The 18,883-nt window shown below is 43.7% G+C and overlaps 1 protein-coding gene across 1 annotated transcript in view; it reads left to right on the forward strand.

Moving 5' to 3' along the window:
- The window catches only part of FSD2 (fibronectin type III and SPRY domain containing 2), a 71,972-nt gene extending 53,658 nt beyond the window's left edge, over positions 1–18,314 (forward strand). Inside the window, exons 11-13 of the mRNA XM_063448993.1 lie at positions 2,494–2,623; positions 3,566–3,742; positions 18,018–18,314. Of these exons, the coding sequence (XP_063305063.1) occupies positions 2,494–2,623; positions 3,566–3,742; positions 18,018–18,270 (560 nt within the window). The 3' untranslated portion in view covers positions 18,271–18,314. The remainder of the gene's footprint in view (positions 1–2,493; positions 2,624–3,565; positions 3,743–18,017) is intronic.
- Positions 18,315–18,883: the final 569 nt, after the last annotated feature.

The raw sequence follows: 18,883 nt of genomic DNA on the forward strand, positions 1-18,883 counted from the left end.
TCAGAACAACTAAATTAATTTATTTTTAATTAGTTTCCTTAACTGGCACTAATTATGCACAAATTATTATTGCAAAAACTATGTTTTTTTATAATAAATATATTTATAACATTTATATATATGTTATATCAAATTAAAGCCCTTTCTGTCCTTTAAAAAACAGTATATAATATGTGTCAGTGCAATAAACGAGAGAGAGATAAAAAAAGCAGTTGAACACAAACAGCAAGAAAATGCAAAAATTGTGTCATTAAGCGCAAGACAAGCTTTTGAAGCTGTGTCCTTAAGGGGTAAACGATCCCAAAGATCGTTATCGTGTAAGTGAAATGTATTCCATATAAATAAAAATCACAATTTGTTATAAAAATAGATACAATTTATTGTGACAAATTAAATAATAATAATATGTAACATGCGTGACAATAATCAATGAATATTCAGTATAACATGAGTATGCAATACAAAGGCAATACACATTCCAATGGTTGACAATGATTTATGATAGTACTTCACAGAGAAACGAAAGTGAAACTTACACACAGACACAGAGCTTGCAGCTTAAGGCCATAACACTTTAGCTGACAGTTAGAATAACCCTTTCAATGCTGGCTAGACCTCCTAGGTAATTAAGATCTATTCTCATGTAATTTTAAATAAAATAGCATTTAAACCAGCTCATTAGTCATTTCCTGGAACCATTCAATAAGAGTAATCTACCATGTTCTATAAGCAGAATCTTAACTTGCCTAAAAAGATATTTTATCTTATTTTAGAGCAAATCAATACACCTGGATAAATATCACGATATGCTAACATGTGATAAATCACATAAATACATAATTATTATTTTCCCATCTGCAGATTTGGATATTATAACTATATATTCTTTAGTAACTAAGATTTCTAAATATCTAAATCTGATCGTGATTTATCCAGTCATATATCATGCTATTACAAAATATTAATTAATTTAGATTAATTAAATGAAACCAGTATAATTACCAGTGGAGTAGATATTTTCATCAGATTAGTAGGTAGTCTCAGGAACTGAATGGATGTGTGATTGGTGTGTAAGAAATTCTGAGTGCCCTGCAGTGGATATGTGTCATGGATTTCTCTGCATTGCCCCCGACTGCTCACCTCTTTGCTTCTTTGCTTCCTTTGCATACCTCTCTCTTCCCTTTGTCTTAACTTTTTAAAGCGAAAATTCACTAGGTGATAGACCAATAGAGAACTGGAGGTGTGGTTACCTTCCAGATAGCAATTTAAGTATTTGGTCTATAGAGGGCAGTCTTGTCCCACTAAACATTCCAATCCAGGAAAGCGTTAACTTTTCCTGGTGGCTATTTTGACTTCATTTAGCTTATCTTTATGGTTATTTATAACTTAAGTTTTCTGTCAGTTCAAAGAGTTTCTTTGGGCTTTCTTCAGACTATGTGTCTGGCAAATGCTGCTATAATTTCTAATATGACAGTTCGTAAACTAAGTATGACCTCTAAATTACAAAGGGATCTTATACAATATCGAAAGTAAAATTAAATTATTTAATCTTCTCTGTCACAAATGTCTGGATTTAGAATGAATTATATTCCATTAGCATTTAGACAGTCTGTCCATCCCCCGTTCTCATTTCTTATCAATTTGGTTTGTATATACTAAGCATTCCTTTAGCTCTGGCAAAGTGGTTAGTTTTACAGAAGGGATAGAAATCTTGTGTATTTTGTTAGCTTGAAGATAACAAAATGGAGTCTGCTCTGTTCAGAATGATTTAGGCAATATACACTTTAATTTCTATCTTAGCACAATAGGTCTGCCGATATTAATACCCTGACAACCCTTTTATTTTAAGATGCAGTTATCTGTGTGCCTTTTCTTGTACATTTAAGCATGATTGTTATTGGTGGCTTTGTAACTGGTTAAGGCACATTGAAAAATCAGACTGATGATAAAATATACAGGGTGAATTACAAAAATATTGAATTTTCTAAATTAATTTCTAATTTTAGAACAAAGAGGATACATTTTCCAAATTGCCTACTTTGGCATAAAAATGTATTTCCACTTTGGATTCCTGACAATTTCCAGCTTAGTACATAACCCTGTACATTCTATCATCTGTCTTCTGTGTGATTTTTCAATGTGCCTTACCAATTACTAAGTCACCAATTACTTGTAGTCAGTTACTGCCACCATTTTGTTACCACACTTGCTAGTATATTGTTTTTGCTCATTTGAGAAATACAGTCATCACATACTGCAGGTAACAAAGGTTGTTACAGTTTAAATTCCAGAACAACCATCACATGTGTTGACTCTAGTTATTAATAACTCACATCATGCACCAGTACAGAATAGTTCTTCCTGAATACTGTTACATTAGGAAATAAAGGTACATAACAGATTTATATTTCTTCAACCAAAAATGTGTTGTTGTTTTTTTTTTTTTTTAACCAGTGATTAATTCAGTATTAAACTATGTGGATTATATTTTAGGTACATTTTTTCATCTGAATGAAGACACAGCTCACCCTCTTTTGTCTATTTCTGATAATGGATTTACAATATCGTGTGATGTGGAAGAAAGCCTAGCAGATTTACCATACACTTGCAACACTTTCACAAGGTAAGGTTTCCAACCCACCAATATCAATAATGTCCTCATTAAGTCCTCAATTAATCTCCACGTAACTCATGCATTCTGTCTCTGGCCAAAATTACCTGCCATTCTAATCTGCAGAATTAATTATATATTCATGACATCATAGGGAGTGACATAAGAAAATAAAATACATTTGGAAGGGGAGAATTCTCTTATAATGGCAGCTTGGGGGTCGCCTCAGCACATTGTAACAAAAATACTTCCTTTTGCATAGCTGGTATTTTTGGCAATACAGGTCAACCTGCTTCAAATACTGTCTGTGGTGGTAAAATACCATCAGGTGACTACACTACTCTGAACGGATTTAAATTTTTACCTTGTTGCGATTTCCTCAGTTTGCCGCAAACAAACCACCGCAAATGATTATGTGTAGGACAATGTAGACCTACACTATCTACCCTCCATATCCACCTTATCAATGGACTCCTTCAGCAGACATGCATACTGTTTAAGTCTGAGAAGCCTCATTTGCATATCCTCACCCATAATGCTTAGCTGCTGTAGTTTTACTGCATATTGAGGAAACCATTTTTTTACTTTCTTGGCCAGTGGCAGGACTAACAGCATAGGTGACTTGAGATTTCTTCCAGTTTGGCTATTTGGGCCTTAGATTTGGAATTCACTTGAAATCCCCACTATAGCGAATAACCCTATAATGTACTACAATTTGGAATTTAGTGAAACAACCATGTCTGTCCCGGATGATAGAACAAATGTTTAATCTGGTCAGTTTGTCTGTAAATTGCTATTTTTTTACAGGTAAGGTAAATAATCAGTATTTCTCAATGAGCCGGAGTCATGTCCTATATAACAATCCATTTTAATTCTTGGTGTTATGGATTTGCAGATATTAATTCTGAGAATGACACATAGTAACGCAGTTCTTATTGGCTTTATATTCTACAGATGCATTGCTGTTATGGCAAATCTCATCCCATACAAAGGGAAGCATTACTGGGAGGTGGAGCTGGACGAACACACAGAATACCGGGTGGGAGTTGCCTATGATGATACAAACAAAAATGGATTAATTGGTGGCAATAATACATCTTGGTGCTTCCGACATGTTCTCACACCAGCCAGGTAAACAATAAATCTTTGTGTGAACTCTATGGCTGTTTTCCTCACGTGGCATCTTGTAAACCAGTGTTTCTCAACCTTTTACAGATAAGTACCACTGCAGGTCTAACAAGATTCCTAAGTAGCCCTGCCTGGAGAAAGTAATTCTATTGATTTAAATTCCAAATGAAAGTGTAGACATTGATATCTAAGTGAATACCATATTGGAGAACAAGCCTGATTAAAGGTGGTAGAGAATATTTTTAAAATAAATGTGACATAATTTGAATATTGTGTATGAAAGGAGGAGTATATGAAGTATTAATCTTAAGTATAAACATCACAAAATGAAAATATAATACACACACTAGGTACACACAGAGGTCACTGAAATACACAAACACATGCACACACACAGCAGACACTGACAAACACGGACACACACATTCACATACAGAGGACACTGTCACATGCTTACACACAGAGGACACTGACACACACAGTTACACACAGTGGACACTTTTACACACACACTTACACACAGAGGACACTGTCACACACATTTACACACAGAGAACACTGACACGCACATACACATTTATATACAGAGGATGCTGACACACACATAGAAAACTGACACACACATTTAAAACAAAGAACATTGACACACACCTTCACTGACAGACACACTTACTGACACACACACATTCAATAACAGACATACATCTCACTGGCAGACACACTTTCAATAACAGACATACACACTCACTGACAGACACTCACTGATTTGACACACATTCACTGACAAACAAATACACATTATTTAACACACATTCACAAATTATTATTTTTTAAAAATTATTTTTAAGTCCACCCAGTCTACCTACCTCAGGGATAACTGGAGTGGATCATTTCCCTGGGGTCCAGTGGGGAGTCTTACACTGGTTCCAGTGTCGCTGCTGTCAACTTTATGCTCTTCCAGCACTGTGCAGTTTGTGATGCCAGGATCAGAGTGACTTCATAAACTAGCGACTGGCATCACCACAGAATGATGAAGAGTAACGCATACCACGGGTTGAGAAATAAGGTTATAAACGAAATGTTATTTTTGTTCAAAGTTTGAAACGTCTGACTTGTCTCACAATGAAAGCAATAGTTTTTTCAATACTCTAATGTTTCCAAAACTTTCAAGGAATTAAAGGGACACTATAGTCACCTGAACAACTTTAGCTTAATGAAGCAGTTTTGGTGTATAGAACATGCCCCTGCAGCCTCACTGCTCAATCCTCTGCCATTGAGGAGTTAAATCCCTTTGTTTATGAACCCTAGTCACACCTCCCTGCATGTGACTTGCACAGCCTTCCATAAACACTTCCTGTAAAGAGAGCCCTATTTAGGCTTTCTTTATTGCAAGTTCTGTTTAATTAAGATTTTCTTATTCCCTGCTATGTTAATAGCTTGCTAGACCCTGCAAGAGCCTCCTGTATGTGATTAAAGTTCAATTTAGAGATTGAGATACAATTATTTAAGGTAAATTACATCTGTTTGAAAGTGAAACCAGTTTTTTGTTTTTTTCATGCAGGCTCTGTCAATCATAGCCAGGGGAGGTGTGGCTAGGGCTGCATAAACAGAAACAAAGTGATTTAACTCCTAAATGACAGTGAATTGAGCAGTGAAATTGCAGGGGAATGATCTATACACTAAAACTGCTTTATTTAGCTAAAGTAATTTAGGTGACTATAGTGTTCCTTTAATGTATTGCTCAGTTACCATCAGAGGGTGTATTTGATCAACTCTGGAGTAGCTCTAATAATAGGCATACTGATTTGGGCAGTATTTTTTTGACCACACTCGGCATTGCAAATCCCCTGACTGCTGAGATGAAAAAAATCTGCTTAGTAACAAGTCATTGCATTCTATAAAGCTCAAGTTTGAACTTGCAAATATTATCTCTGAAATAGACTTCACACTGAACTCTGCTGTATCAGCCTCATGGAGAGGGCCTTGTGAACTTGATGTTAAACTGCTAGAGAGCTGCGTTTAATGAATGCTCAACTTGCCAGTTCCTGAAAAATCGAACAGGCTTTTATTTCTATCTTATGAACAATACTTAGTAGGTTAGTTTAAAGAAACACTAACTTACTAAGTGTATTCCTGAACCTATAGTGTTAAAATACCATCTAGCCCACCTGGGGGTGTAGTGTGTGTATTGGGGGGCAGTGTGTGTGTGAGGGGTGCAGTGTGTGTATTGGAAGGCAGTGTGTGTGTGTTGGGGAGCAGTGTGGGTGTGAGGGGGCAGTGTGTGTGTATTAGGGGCAGTGTGTTTGTGTATGTATTGGGGGGCAAAGCTGTGTGTGTATTGGACCAGTGTGTGTGTTTATTGAGGACAGTGTGTGTGAGGGGTGCAGTGTGTGTGTGTGTGTATTGGGGGCAGTGTGTGTGTGTGTGTATTGGGAGCAGTGTGCGTGTGTGTATTGGGAGCAGTGTTGTGTGTGTATTGGGGAGCAGTGTGTGTGTGTGTGTGTGTGTGTGTGTATTGGGGCAGTGTGTGTGTGTGTGTGTGTATTGGGGCAGTGTGGGTGTGTGTTTGTGTATGGGGCACTGTGTGTGTGTATTTAAGGAGGGTGTATGAGTATTGGGGGGAAGTGATGTGTGTGTATTGGAGAGCAGTGTGTGTGTATTGGGGAGCAGTGTGTGTGAGGGGTACAGTGTGTGTGTATTGGGTAGCAGTGTGTGTGTGTGTGTGTATTGGGGCAGTGTCTGTGTATTGAGGCAGTGTGTGTATTGGGGGCAGTGTGTGTGTGTGTATCTGGACAGTGTGTGTTTGTATTGAGGCAGTGTGTGTGTGTGTGTGTGTGTGTGTGTGTGTATTTAGGGAGGGTGTGTGTATTGGGGGTAGTGTGTGTGTGTGTGTGTGTGTATTGGGAAGAGTTATTGGGGGTTGGAGGGCAGATAAATAAATATATACGTTTTTTTTTTATTATTTACATAAATAATTTTTATATTCCCCTCCCTTCTTACCTTTGCTGAGGGAGGGGGGATATTTCCTGCAATCCCTGCTGCTCCTGAGGCTAGAGTTCACTCTCGCGAGAACTGGATCGTTGTCGTAGTAACTGCAGCAACGCTCTGTGCTCGCGAGAGGAGGACCCAGAGGAGCTGCAGGCTGAAGTCCTGAGTCCTCTTTCCCTCTCCTGCCGGCTGCTGGCAAAGTGCCTGCGGACCGATGAGGGAGCTCACTGATCTCCCCTCTGGTCCTTGCAGGCACCCAGCAGGGCTGGCAGGGGAGAGCAAGGAACTGTTGTTTCTCGGGGTGACATTCTCAGCCAATCACAATGCTGTCACATAGGAAAGCATTGGATTGGCTGAGCTTGCCAAGGAGGCAGATCAGGGGCAGAGTCAACACAAGCCAACACAATTGTCTCCATGCAGAGGGTGGAGACATTGAATGACAGTGCTGCACACTGGGCAGCACTGCCCCATGAAGCACCTCTAGTAGCCATCTGAGGAGTGGCCAGTGGAGCTATTCCTAGGCTATAATGTAAACACTTAAATTTCTCTGAAAAGACAGTGTTTACTGCAAAAAGCCTGAAGGTAATGATTCTACTCACCAGAACAAATACAATAAGCTGTAGTTGTTATGGTGACTATAGTGTCCCTTTAAAATAAACAAAGAAAATCTGAAAGTTTGCTTTAAAAATCTTGGATGTCCCTTTACAAGTCATACAAGTATGCAAGTATGCAGGTTGTCCAATCAAATATTATACATGGCGATACAGAGTCAAAAAGCACAATCTAATGATCTTAATTTGACACACAATCTTTTGAATTGTAACACAAGTTACCGCTAGCCTCAAGACAGATTGAAACAGCTGTGAATAGGGAATGTCTCTAACAGGGGCACAGATGTATAACTAGGTTACATGGCATCCAGTGCGAAAATGTATGTCAGCACCCCCCTAAACTGAATTTTTTTTAATTGCATCACTCTGCAATTCCTCTAACAACCCTTTGTTAGAGCATTAACACACACGCAGACTCCCCCTCGTGGCCTTGTCTGCCCCTCCCGCCCCTATGGAGGGTCATGTTGGGAGCTATGCTAAAACTTGCTGAAATGCTTTATGTGTGTAGAGTGTAACCTCTTTATTTCATTTTACAAAAAGTGCAGATTTCGATAGAAATTTTTGGCCCTTTTATAAACTCACCTTGTTACACCCCCCTAGCTGTCAGACAACCGATCCAGTTACTTCCTGGTTGTTTAACTTAATGAACGTAAACCCAAGAGGCAGCAATTACCCAGTGCACCTGCCTTGGAAAGACTTTTCATAGAGCCGTATTGAGAAGTCTGTGATTGGACAGCCAGATAAAGTCAGGGCTGGGTTAGAAGGGGAGGCTTTGCAAAAACGGCAAACAAGAGATTCCAATTAAAAATGCATAATTAAATGCATGTATGTTTTCAATTGGGGTATGTCTATTGAACAATGATTTAAAAAAAAAAAATATTTAGGCTTTATCCATTCAAGAGGGCCTCTAACCGGAGTAATGCCTGTACTCCCTCTCATTCTTTCCTTTTCTTTTTTTTTTTTTAATTCTTTATTTTTAGTTGTGCATGACATAACAACGAGCTTACGTAGCCACGACAGCTGACGTAGGCGGCAAACATCAAAACAATGTATACATGGCATAGAAAAACATATTGCACAATTTTATATTTTAGTAAAAGAAAAAGCATAGACAGCGGGTGAGTATGACTTTCTGTAGTTGAGTTTTCCTGGCCGACCAGCCCCTTTATTTATTTATGCATTCAGTGTTCCTTATCGGCAGGCCAAGGGCGACTCCCCTAGCATACACAGGTAGCATTAACCTAACTGCATCTGTAAACATGAGCTATACAGGTGGTCAATGACAACCCACTCTCGTATCAGAGGCTGTTGTAGTGATCTCCCGAGAACTGGTTGGTAATGCCAGCAGCCGTTTGTCAACTCGCAGAAATAATCAGAACGCTACATGAAGTCTGAGGCATATCATGCAGCTTTAGTGCATACGGGCAGAAGAGCAGCAGTAGCGCGTGCCCTCCCCTAGCAAGGAGGCCCCTGTGGTAAGTGGGGCTCCCGATAGGGCCTAGCCCAGGCACAACTGTAGTGACTACGTCTCTCGGGTAGATCCCACCCAGCAGCCTCTGGCAAATATATGCTATCCATAAAAAACAAGAAAGAGAGGAAAGAGAGAGGTCAAAGAGAGAAGGGTAGGGTGGGGGGCGGGGTGGGGAGGGAGTCATCAGGGACCCACTTTCGTCCGTCTAAGTAAGTACAGTTTTCGATACCGCTGCTGGTCCTAACACCAGGGGCTATTTTCCCAGGGCGCCCACATTTTTTGGAATTGTGTCTGTGTTCCTCTAACACGTGCCGTCAGGTCGTCCATCACGTATACCTCTCTTATTCTATTAATTACCCCCGCTATGGCCGGCATGGTCTGTTTAAGCCAATCAACCGCCACTGCTCTCCTAGCTGCCAGCGTAAATTTATGAATGAGTTTTTGTTCACGTCTCGTCCACCCTTCTACCGTTCGACTGAGCAGGTAAAGCCACGGGTCCAGGGGAGGGGGTCTGGAAAATACCTGGGCCATCATATCTCTAACCTGTTGCCAAAAGCGTACCATCAGGGGGCATTCCCACCACATGTGGATATAGGTCCCTTTCATCCCGCAACCTCTCCAGCAGAAGTCTGTAGGACACTTTTTCATGTGGCATAACTTAACAGGGGTTGTATACCAGCGAAACATCGTCTTGACTGCTTGCTCCTGCATCGTTACGCACACAGAAGATCTATAATTGGCTTCCCAGATCTCCTGCCATTCCACCCCCTCTAGGTGCTCCCCTAAGTCCCTCTCCCACTGGTCGGTATAGGCCATGTCACCCTCTACAGTGGACACAGAGCAGAGGTGAGCGTACAACTGGGTTATCAGACCCGTAGGCATATGGTCTCGAAGGCAGATTCGTTCAAAAAAAGTCATGGGTGTTTGGGCCGCAGCTCGGACCCATGGGAGTCTTACGAAATCCCTTACTTGAAGGTATCTGAAGAAGTCTGCAGGTGTGAGGTGACCCCTTTGTTGTAGGTCGTCAAATGTTATCACCTCTGAGCCCTGCACTAATTGGTGAATGCGCTGCAGGCCTATGCGTTCTAGATTCCTAAAGTTCCTTGCCGACATACCCGGCGGGAATGCCCTATTTCGCAAATAAGGCATCAGCGGAGACGGGGCAGACGCTAGACCATACCTCTGCTGGGTCCTATCCCATACGTGCATAGAATTCAATATAGCTGGGCACGTAGCCCTAATAATTGGTCTTTTATCTTTGGGAACCCAAATTAGTAGCTGCGGTATATCTGCCCCCACCATCAGCGACTCCAGGTCTACCCATTTCCGTTCTCCAGGCGGAGAGTGCCATAAAACTATCTGCGACAATTGTGTCGCCAAGTAGTAGCCATATAAGTTAGGTAGACCCAGGCCTCCTCTATTCTTTGGCCTATATAGGGTGTGTCTCGAGATTCTGTGACGTTTATTTTGCCACACGAAATTCCCTATCGCCTGCTGCAGGGGCGCAAGGTGCGACTTGGAGAGATGTATGGGCAGAGATTGAAAAAAAGAATAGAATCCTAGGTAGTATATTCATTTTGACTGCATGTATTCTCCCTATCCAAGATATAGGCTTTTCATTCCATGCCTCCAGTTCCCTAATGAGTTGTTTTATGAGTGGTGTGTAGTTTTGTTGCAGTAGGTGGTCCGGGTCTGCTGTCAATTTAATGCCTAAATATTTAATCGACTGTCGCTCTATGTGTATGTGGTGTTCCCTCTGAAGAGCAGCCAACTCTACTTCTGAGATCGCAATAGGAAGGGCGCTAGACTTGGACATGTTGGCTTTGTAGCCTGACACAGCTCCGAAGTCCTCCAGGACCCTTTGCAAGGCCCGCAGCGAGTGGATGGGGTCAGTGAGCGTCAAGAGCATATCATCCGCATATGCCGATACTATGAATTCCCTGCCCCCCACTCGAACCCCCTGAATATCCGGGTGTTTCCTGAGGGCCTGGAGCAACGGCTCCAAGGAGAGTACAAATAGGAGCGGGGACAAGGGGCAGCCCTGTCTGGTGCCATTATACAGCCTGAAAGGGGTCAGCGGGGCTCCAGAAATTTTTACTTGCGCTCGCGCATCGCTATACATGGCTTTGATCAGGGTCATCGCTTGATCGGGGAAACCAATATGAGATAGTAGTGTGAATAGGTACGTCCATGTGACCCTGTCAAACGCTTTTTCAGCGTCCAAAGATACTAGCATAGTTTTGGTGCATGTAACTTTCTGCTTCCAAATGATGTCAATGTTCCTGCGGGTGTTCTCGAACAATTGTCTGTTTTGCACGAATCCCACTTGATCTGCGTCCACCAAAGTGGTCAAATAGGGGTTCAGTCTTGTCGCCTGAATTTTTGCTAAAATCTTCATGTCGTGATTAATAAGGGAAATTGGCCTATAGCTACTCGGGAGGCCCGGGTCCTTGTCCGGCTTCGGTATTAAGACAATGGTCGCTAGTGACATATCTAAATCTGGATCGCCTCCCAATCTAAATTCGTTGAAAAGAGCCGTTAAGCAAGGAGTCAGCTCCTCACGGAATTCCTTATAGTAGCTCCCGTCGAACCCGTCAGGTCCCGGAGCTTTCTTCCCCTTTAGGGCGGCTATAGCTTGTGCTACCTCCTCATTTGTGATTTCTGACGCTAGTACGTCCGCCCCTGCCTGATCTAGTTTGGGCAGCCCTAAGTCTGCCAGGAAACGCCGCGTCCGAGCCTCGTCCCCAGCCTCCCGCGTCTCGGATCCCGGGGAGTGATTGTACAGAGATTTCTAATAGTCCGTGAAGACCTCTGCGATATCCCGTGGACTAGTTTTAGTCGAGCCATCGTTGTGTCTTATGGACGTAATGTGTCCCCCGCGGTGTCTAGGTTTCAGGACCCTGGCTAATAGGGTATCCATTTTGTTCGCATGTTCGTAGAAGTTCCTTCTGGACCACGTAAGGGATCTAGCCGTGTCGTCAAGGAGCAGCTGGCGTATTGCCAACCTTACCTCTCGCAGTCGCTCTGCGGTGCGCTCCGTCGGGTTACCCTGGTTTTGTTGTTCTGCCCTCTTAAGGTCTATCAGGAGGCCCTCCAGCTTCTGGAATTTCAATTTCTTTCTGGCTGTCGCTACTTTTATGAGTGTGCCTCTTATCACCGTTTTATGGTCCGCCCACACGGTGGCTAGTGTCACATCAGGGGTTGTGTTGGTCTCGAAAAATTGTTCGAGCTCTGCCCTAATCTGGCTTGCTATATCCTGGTCTTTCAGCAAGGATGTGTTGAGTCGCTTCGCATAGCCTCCCCAGGGTTAGTGAGATGTCGGCATGATCCGACCAGGAGATGGTCCCAATGTCCGTGCCAAGTATCCTCGGTAGGCACCCAGTATTGACCAAGAACATGTCGATCCTGGAGTAGGATCCATGCGGGGCCGAAAAGAAGGTGTAATCTTTTGTACTTGGATGATGTGCTCTCCACGCGTCCACCAACCCCGAGCCCGCAATGAAAGTTTGTAACAGTTTGTCCTGGCTCCCCCTGCCCTGGGACCTGTGCATGCCACCGTCTGTCTTCCTGTCCACTGCTGGACAAGGTGTCGCGTTCATGTCACCCCCTACAATGATCATCCCGTGAGGTAGTGTCCGAAGTTTGGACTGCAGTGACTCCCAGAAGGCTGCCTCTGGGCGGTTTGGAGCGTATACATTAACTAAATGGACATGGTGGGAAAGCATGGTGCCTGAGACTATCACATAACGACCCTCCGTATCGGATTCAGTGGCTACTACCTTGATGGGGCAGCTATTCCGTATCAGTATCGCCACTCCATTGCGTTTGCATAAAGCCCTGGCTTCATAGGTCGAGCTATATGTGTGGTCTTTAAGTTTAAATTTAGCCTGTCGGGGAAGATGCGTTTCTTGAATAAAAGCTATGTCGGTCCTCATTCTTTTAATTTCTCTAAATAATAGTCTCCGTTTGGTTGGGTAGTTAAGCCCCTTAACGTTCAGGGAAGTTATTTTAACTGCCATTAGTCCGTTCCACTCGGTCTGCTGCAGTGCACGCCCACCTCTGTCTCCTCCACGCCCCCGCCTTCCATCTCCTCCGCCACGCCCCCAGGGTAAAACAGGGAAAAAGAGAGAAAATGAAATTCAGGAAAAGGAAGAAAAGAAAGAGAGAATAAGAGGGAAACAAAAAAAAGGAAATTGAATCAAATAAGAGAAAGTGGTGCACATCTCGCGCTCCACCAATATTGCCTGGTCTTACTCTCCGCCAGGCGTCAGTGGGGTCAAGACCCCGCATCCCAACCGCGTCCAGCGCTCGGAGGAAGATGCGGGTTCACGAGCCCATCCCCCTCAGCACAATGGTGTTTACAGAAATTGTACATAGACATTGTAAAATACACAGCATGGCAACGAAATTGCTCTCCAATACGAGCAACTAGGGCGCCGTACAGAGTGCTTGCCCGCCCTAAGGCTCTGCGACAGGTAAAACAAAGTGTTTATGCATGTAGCAACTTGACAACATAACATTTCAAAAAATATTTCAAAAGAAGGGGGACTAAAAACAGTGGTATGGCCGTGCGACTTGGGACTTCCTATCCCTAAAAAGGGCTGTAGCCTTGACTCCTCCAATCTGTGTCCCTTTCTACTCTCATCCTCCCCCGACCCCCCAGAATCCTAGTGCCGTTATGCGGCCCCCAGCGGCTATCCACATGGGATAGGCACTGCAACCATGCCCTTACGACCTTTGGGGTGTCTGGGGTCTCCGTCGACGTACCAGGTAGGGTCACATACTAAGTTCTTGCCTTCAGGTCTTATTTATACAATAATGGCGGCATGCAATCATCCTACCCTTTGCGATCTTATCTATTTAACATTTCACATATTTTCTTAGGTCCTGCATTATTAATTAGAAATCGATATTCTTTTTAAAATAGTTCACATTTTTCTGTTTTTACTCCTTTTTTTCTCCCATGAAATAAACTTTATTTGTAACTAAACTAAATACATAGTGCAAAGAGAATTTTTAACGTACTGGTTGTTTTTCCCATTTTTTGTTTTTTGTTTAGGCATGTAGCAACTTGACAACGTAATATTTCAAAAAAAATATTTCAAAAGAAGGGACTAAAAACAGTGGTATGGCCGTACGACTTGGGACTTCCTATCCCTAAAAAGGGCTGTAGCCCTCACTCCTCCAATCCGTGTCCCTTTCTACTCTCATCCTCCCCCGACCCCCCAGGATCCTAGTGCCGTTATGCGGCCCCCAGCGGCTATCCACATGAGATAGGCACTGCAACTATGCCCCTACGACCCTTGGGGTGTCCGGGGTCTCCGTCGACGTCCCAGGCAGGGTCACACACTAAGTTCTCGCCTTCAGGTCTTATTTATACAATAATGGCGGCATGCAATCAACCTGCCCTTTGCGATCTTATCTGTTTAACATTTCACATATTTTCTTAGTTCCTGCGTTATTAATTAGAAATCGATATTCTTTTTTTTTTTTTTTTTTTTTTTAATATTTTACATTTTTATGTTTTTACTCCTTTTTTCCCCCCATGAAATAAACTTTATTTGTAACTAATCTACATACATGGTGCAAAGAGAACTTTTAATGTAATGGTGGTTTTTCCCTTGTTTTTGTTTTTTGTTTTTTGCGTTTTAATTATACCGTCTCCCCCTTTTTTTGTTTTTTTGTTTTTTTTTGTTTTTTTAAGTACATTTTTTGTGTTAATGTGTAAAATTCTGTGAATACTTACAGTCGTCGTCGGGAGGCGACTACGGTTATTAGCTATTTCTTGTCACCTTGTCCCAATATTTCCGACGGTACGATTGTACCCCGGCCACCACTATTCCTTCCTAAGACATACCCCCCTCTTTTGATTCGAAACTGAAGAAAAAATAACAGCAACTTCTGCACGGGTTTGCGTAGAAGACATGGTTCCCGGCAGTATGCCGGGCCCGGTCAACCTGTCGTGCAGATTACCTAGCGTGCCGGCCCCCCTAAAGCGGTAGGAAAATCCCATACCCCTGCCTTTGTGCATAAAACAAGCAAGCAAGAGTGAAACTATAAACAGGGTACATCAGGCTAGGGGGCTGCTTGGGCGATAAGACTATCAAAGAGCCCATAGAGTTTGTGTCAGTCCTGCAACTGTAAGCCACCCCGGGGCCTGTATGGAAGAGTCCGTGACTCCCGGCTGCGAAACTTCGCTCCCATTCTCACACACACTGGGAGGCCAAACGATCATATATGGGAAACAGTCCCCAGCCCCCGCACCAGTTGCCTGGATGGCCGTAACAAATCACCCAGGGCCCCCTCCCCAGTACCGCCAGGAGCCCCCCGCTCACCAATCCAGCACCGAGAGACCAGGGAGGTCCAGGGTTCCGCATGCCCAAAAACCCACCCAAGCACAGTCCCGGTCCCCCCCCACAGGGCCTCTGCTTCGAGGAGATTTATCCCAGGGCCAACATACTATACCGGCCTCCGAAGTCATCGCCGACGAGCTCCCACCTCCTGCCATTCGATCGGAAGAGAGTCCAGCACCTGTTGCGTAGGCCTCATATCTGGCAGGTCCCCACGAGCAGCTACTCCCAGGGCATCCAAGAAGCCTCTCGGGTCTCCGTTAGGGGTCAGGGTAAGGGTCTTCCCCCCTCTAAAAGCCATCAGGCGAAATGGGAACCCCCAGGCATACTGTATGTTCGCTCCTTGCAGGGCTTCCGTAACGCGCCTCCACTCTCGCCTCCTCTGCAGCGTGCTGGGGGCTAAATCTTGGTATACCTGGAGTTCCTTGCCATCATGCATTAACTTGGCCTCTCTGGTTTTGCGCATTAGTGCTTTCTTCGTCTGGAAGAACAGAAAGCGGACAATGACATCCCGAGGGCGGTTGATTTCAGCTCTTCTCGTTCGGAGGGCACGATGGGCCCTTTCCATGTGCCATCTATCTTCGGAGAGATCCGGCAAAAGGGGTCTAAACAACGCCATAAGGATGGTCGGCAGCATGCCCTCCTTTTCACCCTCCGGTAGGCCACGAACACGGAGATTGTTTCTCCTCGATCTATTGGACATATCTTTGATAGCCAGCTCTGCGTCAGTCATCCGGGCCGCCAGGCCATTAAGGTGGGTCACCGCCGCATTATGGGCCTTGGCTGTGGCCTCCATCCGCTCCTCGAGTTGGGCGGTGCGTGTACCCAAGGCCGCGATCTCACTTCGGAGGACCGCTGTGGAGTTTACGATTTCGCCTGCCAGGTAAGCCTGGACTTCAGCGAGGCGCTCCAAGATTTGCGATGTTTCGCCCTTGTTTCTTTTTTCACCCAGTGCCTCGTGTGGTGAGGATGGTCGGTGTGAGGGGCTCCGTCCGGCGCCATCTTGGGGATCCGGAGACCCAGTTTTATGGGCCGTCATCAGGTCCAGGACCGACGTACCCCCCTCAGGTCCCTTCCTGGGCTGTTTCTTGAGGTTCCTTTTATCCATGCTTGGCAAGAAATATCGATCTGTGTCTAAAATACTGCTAAAGTAAGCTTTAAATTGTGCGTTGGGGCCGGAGCTCTACACAGCCACGTCCAGCTCGATCCCTGGTCAGGCCACGCCCCCATTCTTTCCTTTTCTGATATTCTCTTAGCATTGTTTCCCATTCAGTCTTTAAAACATGTACATGCACCCATTTCCATTATTTCTCAGCCTTTTATTATTTTTTATATTCTTTATTTTTGCAGTGCATAGTATAACAAACCGGTATGCAGTGACATTATAGACATTCCAAAAGACTATACATGACAATAAAAGATTGTAGTTGGAACAAGGAATATCAGGATTTCTGCACTTTTTTAGAATGAATGTGAAATAAAATCTGAGAAACAAAACAGTGAAGCGTTAACTGCACATTATGCAATATAAAGACAAGTAAAATGTATCGACAGAATAAGACATATGCAGGCTAGAAACACTGAGATTGTCTAAGAAGGAAAAATCCTCCAGGAAAGCCTCCCTAATCAGGTAGCTATGAGTACCACAAATGGGAAAATAGAAAATAAAGCGATAAAAAGTTCCCTCAAGGTTTGCAGTAACATTGGGTATATTGCTGGAAATGGATAGAGTTCCTCATTCCAGCTTCAAGGTTAGCCAATGCCGCATTGGGGCCCTGAGAGTCCCAGTTTCAGACCCCTCAGCTCGCAGGGGAGAACTCCAAAGTGCAGAGTGTGGTAATCGGACATGCTGACTGGGGTCCACTTGATTCCCTCTAGTGGGTGCAGGATCCAGCGTGGTATAGAGAGATGTGGTTTCACATTACCCAGGCCAGAGGAGGGGTATGCTGCAGCCACTTGCCTCCATTTGGCCTCTGTCGCCATTTTCGTGCTCGTTCACGGGCTGGAGCCGACTTGTTGAGCAGTAAGGTCTGGGGTGAGCCATTCTGCACCTCTCGTTGCTGAGGGGGTAAACACTTTTGAATTTTTCTCAAAAAATCTTCAAAGAGACTATCAAGCTTACTGAGCATATTTGTAAGTTTGTTGCAGCGCTCTGGAGGGCATGTGGCCTCTGCCATGAGGGTGGTGTGCTACCTCAGGGTATCTGTGGGTCAGCTCTGCAAGGTGTTGCAGGCCTCCTACAGGTGGACCGGGATCACCCCCACCGGTCGGGGGGGGGGGGGAAGGTTGGCAGGTAGATGCTATGGGTGTCCAGAATCTTTCAGACTTGGAGAGCGGCCGCCTCTCCTGTCCGACGTGGCTACTAGGCCGCACCTCTTCCTCCGGTAACATCTACTGTTTAATCACTGCTTTTAGCCTCTTCCAATGGGACGGTCCGGGTTAGGGTTTCGGAGAGTTTTTATTTAGGAGTAGATCAATATTGCTGGATGGACAAAAGTTAGGCTAAAGTGACGACCAGATGAGGATCTCAAACAGAACACGTCTGGTCGCCATGAATGTCAGGCCCAACCCCCCTTTATTATTTTATTCATCATTTTGAAAGAAGAAAAGTAAGGGCGCAATCACAATAAAGTATTTTTTCCACCATATTTACCAAAACATTATGGTGTGCTAGTTGGCTCAGTATCTCATCTATGCTGTCAGAGAATTCCCCTTTGGGAGCCTGAAAGCTGAATTGCAGACTATTAATAGTTACGGTATTTTGAAATTTGAAATTGAAATTGAAATTTGTTATATCATTAATTTTCTTATAACGTGCATGATGTATCAATTTCATGAATTTCATTATTTATTAACAGGCACAAATATGAATTTTTACATTGCGGAATGTCACCAGATATTCGTATTACGGTGCCACCAACGAGAATTGGAATCTTGCTGGACTACGACCATCAGAAATTGTCATTTTTTAACATGGAAATTCTTCAGCACCTGTTTACATTTGACTGCCATTTTCAACACTTAGTGCATCCATGTTTTGCTCTCGAAAAACCAGGAACTTTAAAGATCCATAACGGTATCCCTATACCTCATTCTGTGAATTTATTTTGAGATTGGAGAATAAAGTTTGTACAATACTATTATCATCTGGTTAATGATAGTCCTTTTCATTTTAGCAATCTGATTATTTAGCATGTTTACTCTTAAGGTCCTACATGGAAATGAATCAACGTAAAATCACATCATCATCAATTTATTTATTTTTCACAAAATCAGTTTAAAGCAATATTCTCAACAGATTAACATTATTTATATATATTCAAGACAGGGCCGTCTTTAATATTAATTGGACCCTGGGCAAGCATCTGCTTGGGCCCCCTGGGCATGCAATCACTCCCTCCGCCCCAACCTAGAGGCAAAACTAATGTAGAGAGTGCCTTGGTGCAAAAAACAAATTCAGGCCTGCCCTGTAGCACAAGAGTAAAGAAAAGATAGATCCGCATCTGTCATACAACTCCTGCGATGCTATGCCAGCTGGGGATCTACCATCCTTGCAGGGTTGTATTTTTGAGCCGTGTTTGTGCAATTGAATGTCAGCATGCTATTGTATAGAGTGTATGTGTGCATGTAGGGGTGTACTTGTATGTACTGTTACCATTGGAATGCAGTGGTGTACTTGTGTGCAGTGGCGTACATACCAGGGTCGCAGGGTCGCGGCTGCGAC

Source organism: Pelobates fuscus, chromosome 3, assembly GCF_036172605.1.
Source record: "Pelobates fuscus isolate aPelFus1 chromosome 3, aPelFus1.pri, whole genome shotgun sequence".
Taxonomy (NCBI): Eukaryota; Metazoa; Chordata; class Amphibia; order Anura; family Pelobatidae; genus Pelobates; species Pelobates fuscus.